Source organism: Oncorhynchus gorbuscha, linkage group LG20 (assembly GCF_021184085.1).
Source record: "Oncorhynchus gorbuscha isolate QuinsamMale2020 ecotype Even-year linkage group LG20, OgorEven_v1.0, whole genome shotgun sequence".
Classification (NCBI taxonomy): Eukaryota; Metazoa; Chordata; class Actinopteri; order Salmoniformes; family Salmonidae; genus Oncorhynchus; species Oncorhynchus gorbuscha.
Genome location: NC_060192.1, coordinates 25,671,839 through 25,690,256, shown reverse-complemented (window position 1 = coordinate 25,690,256; position 18,418 = coordinate 25,671,839). Strand labels below are relative to the sequence as shown.

At 43.7% G+C, this 18,418-nt stretch overlaps 2 protein-coding genes across 3 annotated transcripts; both read right to left on the bottom strand.

Moving 5' to 3' along the window:
* Positions 1–16: 16 nt before the first annotated feature.
* Positions 17–4,005, bottom strand: LOC124007389 (peripherin-2-like). Its single transcript, XM_046317895.1, has 4 exons — positions 3,302–4,005; positions 1,783–2,213; positions 1,355–1,601; positions 17–1,151 (listed from the first exon to the last, which is right to left on the bottom strand). Exons 1-4 carry the CDS (start codon positions 3,449–3,451, stop codon positions 960–962), a joined length of 1,020 nt encoding a protein of 339 aa, XP_046173851.1. The 5' UTR covers positions 3,452–4,005; the 3' UTR covers positions 17–959.
* A 3,998-nt stretch (positions 4,006–8,003) lies between these two features.
* On the bottom strand, positions 8,004–17,969 carry LOC124006670 (filaggrin-like). Of its 2 annotated transcripts, none has more exons than XM_046316719.1 (8): positions 17,118–17,969; positions 16,447–16,836; positions 12,054–16,053; positions 11,642–11,667; positions 11,318–11,479; positions 11,022–11,088; positions 10,765–10,872; positions 8,004–10,175 (listed from the first exon to the last, which is right to left on the bottom strand). In XM_046316719.1, the coding sequence occupies exons 2-8, from the start codon at positions 16,665–16,667 to the stop codon at positions 9,336–9,338; spliced, it is 5,424 nt and encodes a 1,807-aa protein (XP_046172675.1). In that variant the 5' UTR covers positions 16,668–16,836; positions 17,118–17,969; the 3' UTR covers positions 8,004–9,335. The 2 variants fall into 2 exon arrangements, with proteins under 2 accessions (XP_046172675.1, XP_046172676.1); XM_046316720.1 differs by having other exon boundaries at positions 10,037–10,175; positions 10,713–10,872.
* Positions 17,970–18,418: the final 449 nt, after the last annotated feature.

Here is an 18,418-nt window from a genome sequence, read left to right as displayed (position 1 = left end):
GACAGAACTCCACAAATCAATTAAAAACTTGAACCTTTAATAATTCTCCGTTATAATAGTTCTGTAATAAAGTGCTGTGTTTGTCATATTGCTGAGGGTTACATAGCAGAGCATTGAATCTTTCTACAGTCAGCTTTACATTGCTGTTAGTCTTTTACTCAAAATGTCACATGTGCTTTTTAAAATATTCCCCAAAATGTAAAATGTTCATATAATTCTATCCCTTAGTAATTGGAGATATCTTTGCATTGTTAAGTGTCAACCATAATATTGTTGTGGTATTAACTGAGAGAACACTGCATTGGTGAGGTGGAAATAACCATGCATAGCAACCCCGAGTTATAAAATACAAAATTACAATAATGTGTTTTTTATTTCTCCTTTGGGGAGTATATGTAATTGATTAAATATCAAAAACCCTATTTAAACATGGAGAATTGTGGAGGGTTTGGGGTGAGGTTAATGTGATTAATGTGTGCGTGTGTGTGTGTGTGTGTTAGTGCAGCCATGGATACCTAAGACTGGGGTGCATTGTCCCCGGACAACTGATACAAAAATATATTAGCCCTCAGGTGACTGAAATAGATTACAACATTCATGTCACTCGTTTAGGCAGAATTTCTCAAACTCTTTGCCCTAGCACTCCACAGCTAATTAAAATAATCAAAGCTTGATAATGAGTTCATTATTTGAATCAGCTGTGTAGTGCTAGGGCAAAAATCAAAACGTGCACCCCTTGGGGTCCCCAGGACCGAGTTAGGGAAACACTGCATTTAGGGGTAAAACATTAAACACAGAAATATATCAGCATTAAAATGGATTGTGATGTCAAAGAAATACCAGATTAATTGATCAGTGTCTAGTTAGATTATTTATCACCCAATAAAATGCCACGTTTGTCCTCTACACCACCCTGTCTGAAACATTTTGATTTCTCCACCTTATATGGCGGGGGTCGCCTAAGCTTCAGTGTCTTCACTGCCCACCTCGTTCAACTGAAGGAAAACCAGCACAGGAGTCACATACTCCATGATCGTCTCCTTCACCCCTTTCTCCAGCAGGTAGCCCTCAGTCTCAATCTCAGTGTTCTCCTGCCCTGCCAACGCTTCCATGGTTGTCTGCAGGTACCGCAGACTTACCAGCACAGATGACTGGAGGGGAAGGATAGGAGAGGGAAGAGAAGGGAGAAAGGTTATACAGGAGGATGTTGGATATACTGTATTACTACTCAACAGCGAGCTACAAGTATAATTGTGGCCACTCACAGGAGTCCGGGTGCCTTCTGATTGTCACACAGGACATTAGCACACTTTTAGGTGTATAGGTTGATATGTACTGTATATCTGCACAGTACCTGCAGCAGCAAGACGGACAGGACCCCAGCACCAATAGTGTTCATCAGGCCCATGTAGTAGTTGACTAGAGCTTCCCTGCAGCCGCGGATGTAGATGTTGAGCTCCTCGGTCTGGTGCTCATAGCTGTAGTGGGCTGAGTTGTTGGTGAGGCGGTCCTGGATGCAGGGTCTTGGGGAACTGGGGTTGCAGCAGCTGAAAGGGACCCCATCAAACAGGTAACGCCCATCCACATTGCTCTTAACACGGCTAAAGAAGAAGAGAGGAAGGAAGGGAAGTAAATAGAGAATAAACGGTCTACATCATGCCTTTGTATTACCTCAACCATCTCATTTCCTATAACCTTAATTATTTATTTCAATTATAATCTGACATGGGATTCTTCCTTTACCAAAGACTGTCAGACTGCTCCCAGTCCTCTAATACTCACTCCTTCACTTCCTTAGAGCTAAAGTCTAGGTAGCGGTTGCTGATCCACTGGACCTCGAACCAGTCCTTGAAGTCGGTGTTTCCGCAGCAACGGAACTCCATCTGCAGGCGGTCAATGGTCTGCTTCTGGAAGCAGCGGCCGGGGGTATCTGTGTCCTTGTAGAAGCGGATGCCGTTCTTCAGGCCGATCTTCAGGGAGGACTCCAGGTTCCCCTTCATGGCATAGCTCATGATCACAGCCATCAACATGAGCAGGGTGAAGAGGAGGGAAACACCCCAGTAGGGTTGCATGAAGGTTTTCCAGCGGGGAAAGCGTCCGGCATCCAGCGCATCCTGGCACATACGGCCTGCAAAGTAGTTGATACCCAGAGAGGCCAGACCCACTATCATCAGGGTGTTGGGCACAGCATGGATCTCTGTGTTGTCCATTACCTGTAGGCAGAAGAACCTTATGCATCAGTGATGCAGCAAACTATACAGTATAAACTGATATGTTAGGCTGTCAACCCATTGATCCCATATTTAAGGAAAAGTGAACATGTAGAGGTCAGTGAATAATCTCATGGTTTACAGTGAGGAACATAACTGAAGGCTATATTGTATAATGGAGGAAATCAATTAGGTTGTTTTTATTTTTACTGAAATTGAACATAAATATTTTCTGCAAAAATGCTGCATTGAGAGGAATTTTGTTTCTGTTGATGTACTCAACAAGTGCAATAATTGACATTATATTATTCCAAATACTGTAATCTCAAGAGATAGATTATGAATAGGATCATAATAAAACTGTCAGTCACTCCATATTCTGTTGGTCAGCTCATCTTATCCCTATTATGAGCTTATCACCGGTATGTTCAGACCAGAGACAGTTTCCCCTTGTTCATAACGTTCACATCTAACCACCTATCCAACAGATCTATAGATACCTCATCCCAATCACGAGAGCATTATCAAAGGCTCCTGAATTCTACATGAGATGTTATCTTCAACACTCCAATGCATTTCATTGTCATCTAGAAACACTCAAAAAATGTACTCTTAATTTAAGCTACAATGCACTAAAATAAGGTGTAATGAATTACCCCCCCCCCCCCCCCCCTATTCACCCTCATGCTTTTCGTGCAGTTTATGACCAGAAGTTTACAAGTATCACTCTTTGATTCAGGCATACTGTAGAACTTCACTGAATACACCCTGAGAAAGTTAAGCTTCTAGATAAGTCATATGCATTGTATTGGAAGAACCCTAGTGGCGTTGTACACAAAAAAGGGTCCCAAAAGGGTTATTTGACTGTCCCCATAAAAACCCTATTTGGTTCCCGGTAGAATTATTTGGGGTTTCATGTGGAACCCTCTGGGGAAAGGCTTCTACATCAAACCCAATAGGCTTCTACCTGGAACCAAAAATGGTTTTCAAAGGGGTTTCTATGGGGACAGCCGAATAACCCTTTTAGTTTCTAGATAGTGAAACATTTAAGAGCGTACAGTGTAAAGCTGTAGAGCATTGCAGTAGCCTACCTCTGCCCTCCTGCGGAGTTCGGTCTTGAGGAAGCAGCCCAGGGTGAAGGTGAACGCTCCGGCCAGTGTGGCCATCCACGAGAGCAGCCACAGCCCCTGGGCCAGCTTCACCCTCTTCTCAAAAGGGAACTTCATCTTCATCAGCACCATGGAGGTGGTGGGAGCCCACGGAGGCTCCGAGGGTTACTGGGAGAAATAAATTAGGAATGTGGTGATGAAGGGATGATGAGTGGGATCTGTGGGGAAGGAGGAGAGTGCAGCGACTGACTACTGGAATGATCTGAGAGGCGACCTGGAAAGGGTGGGTAAGGTCAAAGGTGAAGAAGAGGAAGTCTGGAAAAACTTGAAGTGCAACAGGTAGAATTCCGTTTTAAATGAAGTTGACTGATTCGATGATTGTTTTTCAAAGGAGAGATGGTTAGAGGATTCTTGTAGAAAGAGGAGTTTGTAATCCAAAAGAAAATAAGGAATAATCAGACCAAAATGGTTTAGTGAACAAAATCTGTGGGGAGAAATAAGCCACAAAATACTGAACGTTGTATCTTATTAGTATCTCCTGGATTTGTTAGTGGTGGTGTGTCAAAGTTCACCTGCTTGATCCCCCCCAAAAAAGTTAAAGAAAGTCCAGGTGACCCTTCAGTCCTGTTCTAGCACCTGTGTGCCCATGCTTAGGTAGGTGAGACACAATGGATTTGGACAATGTTGGACATCGGGAGAGTCTTAGCACTAATCCCTCACCTGTCCTATTAAACAGGCCTTTGCAATTGGAATCCAGGTCATTGTCTGGTCAGCAAAGCTAGCCTCCCTTGAAACCAGGGGTGGGGACATAGATGAGCTCTGACTAACCAAATTGAAGATGACAGGGTGAAAGATACTGTAGAAGCATGGTCACTGATACATTTGCCAATATAACCTCTCTGAAATGTTAGCATGAAGCTAATAATTATTATATATGTTTAACTATGTGTATGGCCTTGCTCTCATGCACTGTTATCAACATTTATTGGTGATTGATATCAATTTTGATCAGATTGATAGTCAAATATACAGTGGGGAGAACAAGTATTTGATAACACTGCCGATATTGCAGGTTTCCTACTTACAAAGCATGTAGAGGTCTGTAATTTTTAATCATAGGTACACTTCAACTGTGAGAAACAGAATCTAAAACAAAAATCCATAAAATCACATTGTATGATTTTTAAGTAATTAATTTGCATTTTATTGCGTGACATAAGTATTTGATACATCAGAAAAGCAGAACTTAATATTTGGTACAGAAACCTTTGTTTGCAATTACAGAGAGCATACTTTTCCTGTAGTTCTTGACCAGATTTGTACACACCGCAACAGGGATTTTGGCCCACTCCTCCAGATCCTTCAGGTTTCGGGGCTGTCGCTGGGCAATACGAACTTTCAGCTTCCTCCAAAGACTTTCTATTGGGTTCAGGTCTGGAGACTGGCTAGGCCACTCCAGGACCTTGAGATGCTTCTTACGGAGCCACTCCTTAGTTGCCCTGGCTGCATGTTTTGGGTCATAGTCATGCTGGAAGACCCAGCCACAACCCCTCTTCAATGCTCTTACTGAGGGAAGGAGGTTGTTGACCAAGATCTCACGATACATGGCCCCATCCATCTTCCCCTCAATACGGTGCAGTCATCCTATCCCCTTTGCAGAAAAGCATCCCCAAAGAATGATGTTTCCACCTCCATGCTTCACAGTTTTGATGGTGTTCTTGGAGTTGTACTCATCCTTCTTCTTCCTCCAAACACGGCGAGTGGAGTTTAGACCCAAAAGCTCTATTTGTCTCATCAGACCACATGACCTTCTCCCATTCCTCCTCTGGATCATCCAGATGGTCATTGGCAAACTTCAGATGGACCTGGACATGTGCTGTCTTGAGCAGGGGGACCTTGCCTGCACTGCAGGATTTTAATTCATGACGGCGTAGTGTGTTACTAATGGTTTTCTTTGAGACTGTGGTCCCAGCTCTCTTCAGGTCATTGAGCAGGTCCTGCCGTGTAGTTCTGGGCTGATCCCTCACCGTCCTCATGATCATTAATGCCCCACAAGGTGAGATCTTGCATAGAACCCCAGACCAAAGGTGATTGACCGTCATATTGATCTTCTTCCATTTTCTAATAATTGCGCCAACAGTGGTTGCCTTCTCACCAAGCTGCTTGCCTATTGTCCTGTAGCCCATCCCAGCCTTGTGCAGGTCTACAATTCTATCTCTGATGTCCTTACACAGCTCTCTGGTCTTGGCCATTGTGGAGAAGTTGGAGTCTGTTTGATTGAGTGTGTGGACAGGTGTCTTTTATACAGGTAACGAGTTCAAACAGGTGCAGTTAATACAAGTAATGAGTGAAGAACAGGGGGGCTTCTTAAAGGAAAACTAACAGGTCTGTGAGAGCCAGAATTCTTACTGGTTGGTAGGTGATCAAATACTTATGTCATGCAATAAAATGCAAATTAATTACTTACAAATCATACAATGTGATTTTCTGGATTTTTGCTTTAGATTATCTCTCTCACAGTTGATGTGTACCTATGATAAAAATGACAGACCTCTACATGCTTTGCAAGTAGGAAAACCTGCAAAATCAGCAGTGTATCAAATACTTGTTCTCCCCACTGTATATCTCAAGACCCCAAATCAATATTTTTTTACTAACACATCTGGTTATCAGCAGGGTGAGTTTAAACTAACATGGAAAACAATTTCCAGCCTAAAAACATAAGATAGATAGAGGACATGGTCTTCTCTGTTTACTGGGTGGGTTTGTGACAGTAACACCCATTTTAAACTGCCATGATGTGGCTTGCTCTTGACAATTCAGAACAAATATACATGTGACACACTCAATGGGTTGCCACTAGTTATCACAGCCACAATAATGGCTAAAACCTGACTATTTCTACAATTTTGATTTACAACCTAACCCTAACTTTATATTAATACCAAAAAGCAAATGTTTGTTTTCATGAATTTTTACGGTATAGACAATTTCACTTTGTGGCTGTGGTAACTAGTAACGATCATTATGAAGGTGGACTGACATGACCTTATGAAAGTACATCAGTGTTAATAAAACCTAGGGACAAGCCAACCCCTAAGTTAAGATAGCAGGTGAAAAATATGCTTGAGTGGAGTCCCCACATCCGTTTTTCAGGGGAAACGGAAGTTAGGTTGAAAATACCCTGGAAACATCCGCTTCATTGCCAACCACCGCAGAGAGTGCCCCTAAGTTAACAGGCCACTAAAATGGCCTGAGAAATGGGTAGAAAATACATTTACTCATATATTACTCATATCTCAGTAAAGCTGCTGTATGCAGAGAAACCATAAATCAAAGAGTGGCTCCCCTTGGTGATAACTGACTGACTGACTCAATCTAACTCTGTCACCTTCTAACATATTCAACTGAATCAATTATGCTAATGTTTTATGGAATTATTTGATGTTAATACAGTTGGAAATGATAGATGACTATATTTATTGAGAACATTCAGACACATTTATAGGACACAACACAACGATAAAAATACAGAAAGTAGCAGCTCTACAGTGCTAAACCATATCACACATGGTTCGTTTAAATTAAGATTAACCTAGGGAATTAGAACAAGGTGAAATATGGTGATAGCAACCGCCACTTCTAAATAATAAATATGTAACATATACCGTAAATAGTGGACATCTATCTATCACTGGTCCTGAAATACACCATGGAGGACAGAGGTATGGATTGGAGGGAGAGGCAGCAGAGAGCATGGCAACATAGACGTCACAAAACACTGTGCTTTCCTCAAATGTTGACATGTGACATAGTGACTATGATTTTGGTTGAAAATAGAGATATATGTTCCCAACATGTCTCTATATGCTAGGTTGAAGATAAATAAATGTTGCTTATAGTATTTTTTCAACTTTGCCTATATGCTTCTTCCAATCCATCCAAATATCTTTACTATGGTCACCAGCGGGGAAATCCCATACAGGACAAAACAGAAATGTCATGTGGAATAATAACATTGCTTATACTGTGTCATACATACACTACCGTTCAAAAGTTTGGGGTCACTGAGAAATGTCCTTGTTTTTGGAAGAAACGCTCATTTTTGTCCATTAAAATAACATGAAATTGATTAGAAATACTGTGTAGACATTGTTAATGTTGTAAATGACTGTTGTAGCTGGAAACGGCTGAATTTTTATGGAATATCTACATAGGCGTACAGAGGCCCATTATCAGCAACCATCACTCCTGTGTTCCAATGGCACATTGTGTTGGCTGATCCAAGTGTATCATTTTAAAAGGCTAATTGATCATTAGAAAACCCTTTTGCAATTATGTTAGCACAGCTGAAAACTTGTTCTGATTAAAGAAGCAATAAAACTGGCCTTCTTTAGACTAGTTGAGCATCAGCGATTGTGGGTTCGATTACATGCCCGAAATTGCTAGAAACAATTGATCTATTTCTGTTCTGAGAAATGAAGGCTATTCCATGCAAGAAATGCCTAGAAGGCCAGCATCTATGGAATTGCCTCTTCACTGTTGACGTTTTCTAATGATCAATTAGCCTTTTAAAATTATAAACTTGGATTAGCTAACACAACGTGCCATTGGAACACAGGAGTGAAGTTGCTGATAATGGGCCTCTGTACACCTATGTAGACATTCCATATATATTTTTTAATCTGCCGTTTCCAGCTACAATAGTCATTAACAAACTATTATTAACTGTATTTCTAATCAATTTGGTTATTTTAATGGACAAAAAATGTGGATTTATTTGAAAAACAAAACAAAGTGACCCCTATCTCACTGGACTGTTGCATACCTCTGGTGAACACAATGATAATGGTGATTCTGTTTTACATTATGTCATGTTGCTTTTTCCATCATATCAACATGGAGACATAAACATCAATATTATAAGATAAAACAGTTTGCATGCAAGAAGAATAAATATATTTCTTTGTTTTCCCCAAGGATTCTTAACTATTACTTTGGGGAGGAAATCTTTATACATTTTAACAGTTGGAACCATTCACGATCCATCCCCAAATTCTGTTTTCATTTTATCACCATTAACTAAAACCGGTCTTAAGAAAGCTTGTTTCCAATCCACCGTGATGTCCAACGGATACTATTTGATGGTATACATTGTCCAAACTAGACCTTGCATTATGTCTGTCTGCAGAGGAATTAATTTATGAGGACAAACAAAGTATATCTATGTACATGTCTTAAATCTTACCTAAGGACCTATATTCTGTGAAACACTTGTCGTCTTATCTAACATGCACGCACCGAGAGAAAGACACACACCAACCACTATAATGAATTATGCACAAGAGGTTCTGAAAGGATCTATTTTCTATAAATCAGTGGAATGGGCGAGATTCGGGCCGTGGTCTCCATGGTGATGGGAAAGCGCTGGGCTGTGAAGTTCTCGGTGCTCTGCTATGATGAGACGGAGGGAGGCCTGGACAGTGTTTCCCGGAGAGATTGCACCCGAGAACAGGAGATGTCAAAGCAACGTGATTTGTGTTTGATGTTACCTCTGGAGGACATCAAAGCCAATCCCTGCATAGCGTAACAACAACAAAAACACACCAGGACATGTTTTTGACTATGAATAGAGAAATATATCATAAATATCAAAACGTGGAACTGGGGATCCTCGATCTCCAACTTGGGCCGCTTGCCTTAATAGGTTCAGGTGCAGAGCAAAAATTATATTTTAGTTTCTTTCTTACTTGTTGCTGGCTGTTTTTTAAATTTTGAATAATATTTAGGCCTGGAAACTTTCAAATCAGATTTAAATTATTATTATTAAATTGGTTATAAAGACCAATTCTGTTGCTTTATGTTTAAAATACAACATACTCATAGATGAATTATGAATATCAAATGTAACAAAAATCACTCTTAAGTTTAATTACTTAAACAACTATGCACCAACTCAGTCAACATCTGTGTCTCTGTGAAGAGATCAGGTGTCACAGCTGTGTTCTTTCCCCATTCAGCACTTTGTCCGGTATCCCATATCCTCCCCCTCGCTGGGCTGCAGCTGGCAGATGAAGTGGTTGAGCATATTTTGGGCCGACTGCAAGTTTTCCAGACTGCTGCCAGGATCTGCCTCCGTGGTATCCACACCCATGTCCCCACTCCTTGTCCTCCAGTTATGGATGATCTCATCTTCTGAGTCATCCATGGTACCATCCTCTGGTTGGTGGAGGTCCATCATGGCCTCTGTGCCCTTCAGCTGGCCATGCTGCTCCTCCTGTCTTTGATTCTTCCCCCTACAGGAGGGGATCTCATCCAGACTGGCTGACAGGATGCGAATGGGAGAGCCTAGTTTGCGGCTCGCAGTGGCCCTGTACACATCCTCTGTTGGGCCATCAGCTGAGCTCTTGAAAATGGTGGTGAGGGTGACACCATCTATGGGGGCTGGTAAGGTCTCAGAGCGAATGGTAACATGGAGATGGGGGACCTGCTGGGAGCGGGGAGGGTTTTGTCTGACAATCTCCTCACTCCCTGACTCACTCTCTGTCTCTCCTTCTCCCTGCCCTGCCCAGCTAATACGCTCTTGTCTCCATGGTTGAAACGCTGTACCACCATGATGATCTCCCCCTGACCTCAGAACACATTTTGGAGCCTCATCCCCCATTTCCGACCAATCCGATTCCTCCTCTTCTGGCAATGTTCCCAGCGATAGGTCCTCCCCTGTAGCGGTGACCTTTCCATAATGATGACTATCCATGAACTGGACCGGTGGTGGCGCAGCAGGGAGATTTAATTGATTGACAGAATCATCTCTGTGGAAATGTTGGTCCAAGGCTTCCTGCAGCAATGATGTTACCTAAGGGGTGAAGGAGTAATCAATCGATTCGTCAATCATGGTCAAAAGTTAAAAACACAGAACAAGAATACAGGCATGTTGTTGACAAAGAACAACGCACAATTATACATCAAGAAAAAAAATCTAAAGACAACACATAGCTTCTTAACAATGTTTTTTTTTTTTGAAACAATGGGTTATCTAAAACAACATTTATTAACTACATGCAGCTCGAAGCAAAAACAATGGTTTCTATTGGTGGTTTTACTCTCAACTAAAATGGGCATGATGAATAAACAGAAGGTCAAACTAAAGGGAGATTTGGATGGTGAAAGGTAGGAGACATTTTATACTATACAAAGAGGAACATAGTTACAATTTGCTACATTGTGTAATACCATTGTGTGCATACCATGCACTATAGCTGATTCTTATTGCAATGCATTCCTAGGTTGGGGCATGAGGGTCAGGCGATCATAGAGGTCAGACAAATTTGTTTCAGGGCCTGTACTAGTAGTATTTTTCTGTACTTGGCCACTCTGGTCTGGTTTTGCGCACGTTTTAGGTTGTCTTTTTGTCTCGGCTAGATCTGTTCATCAGGAGTTCTCACGTTAATAGTCTCCATGCTGTGGATGGTGTTCTTGGCTGAGGACAGCTGATCTGTCAGGGATGTGATCCGCTGGTTCAAATGCTCATGCTCCCCGTCCATACTCTGAGCCTGACAGACCACACACATAAGACAGAACAAACATAAACATGATGAAAATGGTGATACCATTTTCCAGATATGTGAACAAAATCCCTTCTATTGACTTATCTAATGTATACTTGAAGGCAAAATGAGCTTTTGATCTTCTGGTGCCTCACCACTGAATGAAGCTTCTGCTCCAGGAGATTGTTGGTCTGTTGAGTGTAGGAGTTGTTATCTGTAAGTCTGAAATGGGAGAGAGATACATAAGGACTGTAAGAGGTACAATAATAGCACTATCTAAGCTTGACAATGTCATGCATATTAACTCAAAATGAATGCTGATTTGAATTTTTCTAAACTTTTGAACGAGTCCCTGTAAAAGGCAAATAAAATGGATTGGAACTGCCAGTCCTCTCTGAACCCCCTCATAATGCTAGAGGTACCCGTCCCAACGTCTCATCACACCCATGACCTTTTGAATTTGTCCAGGAGGTTGCTCAGCTCGACACAAGTGTTCTGTAGTTCTGACTCAAGGAGCTGGTGACTGCTCTTAAATTCGGTGCCCATGCACTCCATTCGCACGGCAGTCTGGCACAAACTGTGGTGCAGATCCACATTTTGCTCCTGAAGCTTCCTGAATGAAGTAGGAGAGTGGAAGGGGAGGGGTTTAGTGCTCAGTTAGATAATAATGTGTATCTTCAAGAAAATATGTTTTTTAAAACTTTATTTTATCAATTAAAATGATTCCCCCAATAAACAAGAAGACTGAGATCAAATTAAACAAAATAAACCTCACGTTATTCGATTAACCTCAGATGCTTCCTGTATGGGAAGGACAAAACAAAAAAGTATTGACAGTCGTCCACAACATGCATTTCAGAAATAGAAATGGATTCTGCAGCTTCTAGTTAAAAGACATTGATAACCAATAGGGACACATTGTGTGATAATTTGATGTGCATGAGTTTGCATGTGATCACTTTTTCCATGTGTCATCCATGATTACGTAGTTAGGAAGGAGCCTGCATGTTTAATTCCACAATCGATGGGGGAAAAAAATGAGTGGAACATTCTTACATAATTGCTTAATTAAGAATGTAAAGCATGTTCAGTGGTAGAAAATGGTCAATAAATATACAGTATACTGTAGATAATGCTTGACATAACTAGCGATAGTGATAAACCCAACCCCCGGAGCAATGTCATACTTTATGAAGAGAGGTAGTTGAGCCGCTGTAGCCCGTCTGCTGCTCGTCCTGACTCGTGGGGCTGCTGGTATTCCTGGAATAACCAGACTTGCTGGAATGGGACAATGACTCCAGCTCTGTAGCCGATGCACTGACAGGAAAGTGCTCCTTAGAATGGCTTGATGGGCTGTGGTGAACGTCATGGTGCTGATGGTGGTGCTGTGTGTCTGCAGGTGAGGGATGTTGGTGAGATTCAGAATTGGAAGGATGGTGGTGATGATGAGATTCTGGGTTGGTAGAAATGTGATGGGGTTCAGAATGGGAGTGTGAATGTTGAGATTCTGAATGAGAGAGGTGGTGGTGGGAATCTTGGTGGGAACTATGGTGGTGATGGAGAGATTCTGTATGGGCGCCATGGGGATTGTGAGATTCTGTATGGGAGCCAAGGGGATCGTGAGATTCTGTATGGGAGCCATGGGGATTGTGAGATTCTGTATGGGAGCCATGGGAATTGTGAGATTCTGTATGGGAGCCATGGGGATCATGAGATTCTGGATTAGAGTCTCGGTGATGGAGAGATTCTGGATGGGAGCCTTGGGGATTGTGAGATTCTGGATGGGAGCCATGGTGATGGAGAGATTTTGGATGGGAGCCATGGTGATGGAGAGATTCTGGATGGGAGCCCTGGGGATGGAGAGATTCTGGATGGGAGTCATGGGGATCGTGTGATTCTGGATGGGAGCCGTGGTGATGGAGAGATTCTAGATGGGAGCCTTGGGGATCGTGTGATTCTGGATGGGAGCCGCGGTGATGGAGAGATTCTAGATGGGAGCCTTGGGGATCGTGTGATTCTGGATGGGAGCCGCGGTGATGGAGAGATTCTAGATGGGAGCCTTGGGGATCGTGTGATTCTGGATGGGAGCCATGGGGATCGTGAAATTCTGGATGGGAGTCGTGGTGATCGTGAGATTCTGTATGGGAGTCGTGGTGATAGAGAGAATCTGGATGAGATCTGTGGTGATGGAGAGATTCTGGATGGGATCTGTGGTGATGGAGAGATTCTGGATCGGAGCCGTGGTGATGGTGTGAATCTGGGTGGAGAGGATTGTGGTGGTGTCCATGGTGATGGTGATGAGTTGGGCTGTGGTGGTGTCCATGGTGATGAGTTGGGCTGTGGTGGTGTCCATGGTGATGAGTTGGGCTGTGGTGGTGTCCATGGTGATGAGTTGGGCTGTGGTGGTGTCCATGGTGATGAGTTGGGCTGTGGTGGTGTCCATGGTGATGAGTTGGGCTGTGGTGGTGTCCATGGTGATGAGTTGGGCTGTGGTGGTCTCCATGGTGATGGGGATGAGTTGGGCTGTGGTGGTCTCCATGGTGATGGTGGCGAGTTGGGTTTTGGTGGTCTCCAAGGTGTTGGGGATGAGTTTGGCTGTGGTGGTCTCCATGGGAATGGTGATGGGTTGGGCTGTGGTGATCTTCATGGTAATCGGAATAACTTGGGCTGTGATGTTCTCCATGGTGATGGGAAAGTGTTGGGCTATGATATTCTCCATGCTGGTGGGGGTGAGTTGGGTTTTGGTGGTCTCCATGATGTTGGGGATGGGTTTGGCTGTGGTGGTCTCCATGTGAATGGTGATGGGTTGGGCTGTGGTGGTCTCCATGGTGATGGTGATGAATTGGGCTGTGGTGACCTTCATGGTGATCAGAATGACTTGGGCTGTGATGGTCTCCATGGTGATGAGTTGGGTTGTGGTGGTCTCCATGGTGTTGGGGATGAGTTGGGCTGTGGTGGTCTCCATGGGAATGGGGATGAGTTGGGCTGTGGTGGTCTCCATGGTGATGAGAATGGCTTAGGCTGTGGTGGTCTCCATGGTGATGGGGATGAGTGGGACTGTGGTGGTCTCCATGGTGATGGGAATGAGTGGGACTGTGATGGTCTCCATGGTGATGGGAATGAGTGGGACTGTGGTGGTCTCCATGGTGATGGGGATGAGTTGGGCCATGGTGGTCTCCATGGTGACGGGGATGAGTTGGGCTGTGGTGGTCTCCATGGTGATGACTAGGGCTGTGATCTCCACGGTGATGGGAAAGTGTTTGGCTGTGAAGGTCTCCATGGTGATGGGGGTGAGTTGGGCTATGATGGTCTCCATGGTGATAGGGGTGAGTTGGGCTGTGGTGGACTCCATGGGGATGAATTTGTCTGTGTTGGTTTCCATGGTGATAGGTTTGAGTTGGACTGTGGTGGTCTCCATGGTGATGGGGATGAGTTGGGTTGTGGTGGTCTCCATGGTGATGAGTTGGGCTGTGGTGGTCTCCATGGTGATGGGGATGAGTTGGGCTGTGGTGGTCTCCATGGTGATGGGTTGGGCTGTGGTGGCCTCCATGGTGATGCGTTGGGCTGTGGTGGTCTCCATGATGATCGGAATGAGTTGGGCTGTGGTGGTCTCCATGGGGATGAGTTTGGCTGTGGTGGTCTCCATGGGGATGGTGATGGGTTGAGCTGTGGTGGTGTCCATGGTGATGGAGATGACTGGATCTGTGGAGGTCCCCATGGTGATGGGGATGACTGGGGCTGTGGAGGTCTCCATGTTGATGGGGATGACTGGGGTTGTGGAGGTCTCCATGGGGATGAGTTGGGCTGTGTTGGCCTCCATGGAGATGGGGATGACCGGGGCTGTGAAGGTCCCCATGATCACGGGAGTGGCTTGGCCTGTTGTGGTCTCCATGGGGATGAATTTGTCTGTGGTGGTGTCCATGGTGATGGGGATGAGTGGGGCTGTGGTGGTCTCCATGGTGATGCTTTGGGCTTTGGTGGTCTCCATGGTGATGAGATGGACTTTGAAGACCTCTGTGATGGTGGCGAGATTGAGAATGAGAGAGATGCTGGTTATGATGGTGTGGTGTTGAAGAACGGGAGTGATGTCTTGATGAGGGGCTATTTCGTGGGCTACTGCTGTAATCGGTGTGGCTGCTAGGACTGTGGTGTATGTCTCTTGCAGGCTGATGGTGGCAATGGTGTTGGTGATGCTGGTTTGTGCCGAGATGGGAGCGAGAGTGCTTGATGGAATGAGAGTGCTTCCTGGAATGGGAATGCCTACTGATGTGGGAGTGAACACTAACTGTCGTAGAGCTTGCACTGCCACGCCGACTACTCTTCTGTCTTTGACTCTGCTCCCCTGTGCGTTCCACCTTGGGGAACCTCAGGGAGGCTTGTCCTGGGCTGCTAGGCCTGTGAGCAGCTGTGACTCCAAGAGAGGTGAGTCTGTATGGGCTGAGCACCTGCCTGGTGATCTCGTTCAGAAAGGCAGAGAACTTCAGCTTGTCCTTCACTAAGTTCTTATTGGCTACCTCCTTGCTTTTCCACAACTCCTCCTGATCTACAATGGTATCTGCATCTCCATCCCTGTCCTCACAATGGGACAGCGCCTCCATTGACTTTGCCTTGCGGACTTTGCCAGCCATTCCTACCAATTTAGCACTCTCCTGCTTCTTCAGGGTGATCTTGGCAGGGGTCAGATGAGAGGACACAGCTTTCTTTTTCTTTTTTCCTTTCAGGCTCCTTTCCTGGCTTGGGGACTTGTGGAGATAGCCTTCGTCATCTATCAAAGGAGATGTCTCATCTTCCTCTTCATCATAGGCCTTCCTCCCCTCAGAGATTTCATTGCAGGACTGTGAGTACTTGGGGTTCTGCAGTGGATGTTTGTAATCCTTCACAGACCCATTTATAGTGGTCTGAGAGGACCAGGTGGATGAAGAGCCAGAGGATGACGAGGAGGAAGAGGAGGATGTTAAGGAAGAGAAGGAAGATGAGAAAGATGATGATGAGGAACCAGAGGTAGAGCTGGAGGAAGTTGCTGCAACCGGAGGGTGGGAGGTCACATCTGTAGCATGGTGATGCGGTTGGTGTTGGTGATGAGGATGGCCAGGGGGAGAGTGGTGTGATTTCTCATTGTAGTGGTGAGGGTGATTGTTGTGGCCATGGTGGCAGACAATGTTGCCCTCTGATGTTGAATGGTTGCTACTGCAAGAGGAGAACAGGATGACAGCAGTGTTCAGAGACCATACTCTTAGGGCTCAGTTACACCAGTGGAGGCTGCTGAGGGGAGGACAGCTCATAATAATGCATGGAACATGGAAACCATGTGTTTGATGTATCGGACACCTTTTCACTAATTCCCGCTCCAGCCATTACAACAATTCTGTCCTCCCCAATTAAGGTGCCACCAACCTCCTGTGAGTTACACATTTTACAATAACGCAGGGCTGGTTAAATTAACTAGGCCAAGATAATTTTGTCACATCTGAATATTTCTCAAAATATGTACAATTTCCAAAATGTTGAATATAAAAACAAGAAATTCCATCCAAGATTTCAGAAATTGGTGAACTAATAAACTAATTTAATCAAACATACCCATGACAATTGTGATCCTTTGACCAATCTAGCTCGTGCTGGTGATGAGGATGGTGATGATAATCATGGTTGTGGTGATGGTGTTTGTGGTGATCAGTTTTTTGGTCAGCAATCTTGCAATGCTTGTGGTCCCTCTCGTGATGGTCATGGAGGTGGGGCCTGCTGTGCCTGTGGCTCCTGGTCCCCTGCTTATGCTGCACGGGAGTGAAGTACTTCTCCATCACCTGCTGCTTCCCCAAACCCAAGTCCTCCTCCACTGCTTTTGTGTGGTAGTCCCTGGGTGCAGGGACAATCTTTTCCCTGCTGTGCGGTCTGCAACTATTCCTCTTCCTGTGTTATTCCCTTGTTACTTTTTGATGATTCAAATATATTTTCTGGACCATAGCTCAACTATTTGGAAAAATAACAGAATTATAGCAAAGTTAGGACATTACTACATGCTGAATACATTTTCTGTGAGCTAATTTAACTGAGCACTTTCATGAGGGTATAATAGTTATGCTAACTTAAAACAGGCCATTAACCAAATCATCAACTACAACTATTTTATTCCTAAATGAAGCGGTTACAAAACTACTAACATCTGTTAAGTTATTCTTGAAATACTTTAAGTCAACACAAACATAGTATATCAGCAAATACCATCAATCTCAAATCACAGTCGGACTTACCTAAAACATGGTGTGAAATGTTTTAGACGTGCCAGTAATTCAAGAATCCTTATCTGTCTAAATCAAGAAGCATAAATAGTCAACTTAACTCAATTAACTTGATCTTAATCATTCATTCTGATATCCTAAACCACATAAGCAGTGAGTGCTAGCATATACTCTGTCAGAGGACCCATAAGAATGACACAGGTTGAGATGCTCATTGATGTTTTGTACCAGGATTCTGCTTGCCCCCTCCATCTGATGTAACAATTTTCCAATTGCAGTGCAGCATGAAACATCAATAAATCCTTTGCACCCATCCACGAGCCTAAAGCAATTTTTCAAATCTCATGTGAAAACGGCTTCATAGACAAAACACGTGCTCTTTTTCTATTTTTATCACGCCCGATAAAATTAAACAATGGTCAGCTACTCTATTCAAATGACATGGTATGGGCAATGTTCATTTAAAAAAAAAGAAGACCCATTTGTGCAACAAGCTTAGTTTACTCAATAACAATATTCAATAATTTATTATTGTTATGTTCATGTCATGGAAGTTTAGACTGAAACCAAAATGTTGTCTATGCATTTTCTCAAATAAAGTTGCCCTTAAGTTATGTATACAATTCAACTGTTTGGATTCCAGTGTTTAGGAGATTGACAGGTTATTAATATCCAGCTTGCTATTGACCTGCCTGTCCCTATTGTATCACTGCAAAAGACTCAATGACAACGAAAATTAAGGAAAGCGTTGAGAACCTCATTGAATTACAATAGCATATTAAGCAACCACATACCAACAATTACCATATCACTAGACCCTGACAGTTGGTAGGTACAGAGGGACACAAGTGCTTTCGGGATGTGTTTCCCTCCCTCCTCCCTCTCCCTCCTCCCCCCCCCTTAAAATATTTAGATGCACTATTGTAAAGTGGTTGTTCCACTGGATGTCATAAGGTGAATGCACCAATTTGTAAGTCGCTCTGGATAAGAGCGTCTGCTAAATGACTTAAATGTAAAAGTAAATGTTTGACACCAGTTATATAGACATTCATTTTAATTCATTTCTAGCTCTGAGGTTATAGCAATACAATCCTATTGTCTGTAGTTGTCCATCGCCCGCAGCCCCTTTCCCCCAAATCGATTGCCAATTGTGTGATACAGCCCAGCCCTATACTCACAATCAATGGCAGTACTGTATTGAGACCCTCCAGCAAAGAGAAGGGAAGGACAAAGCAGTGTGGGGCTAATGTGAGACCCAACCCAAATATAGGTTAGATTACTCAGAAATCAACAGACTCCTTCAATTCTAAGGA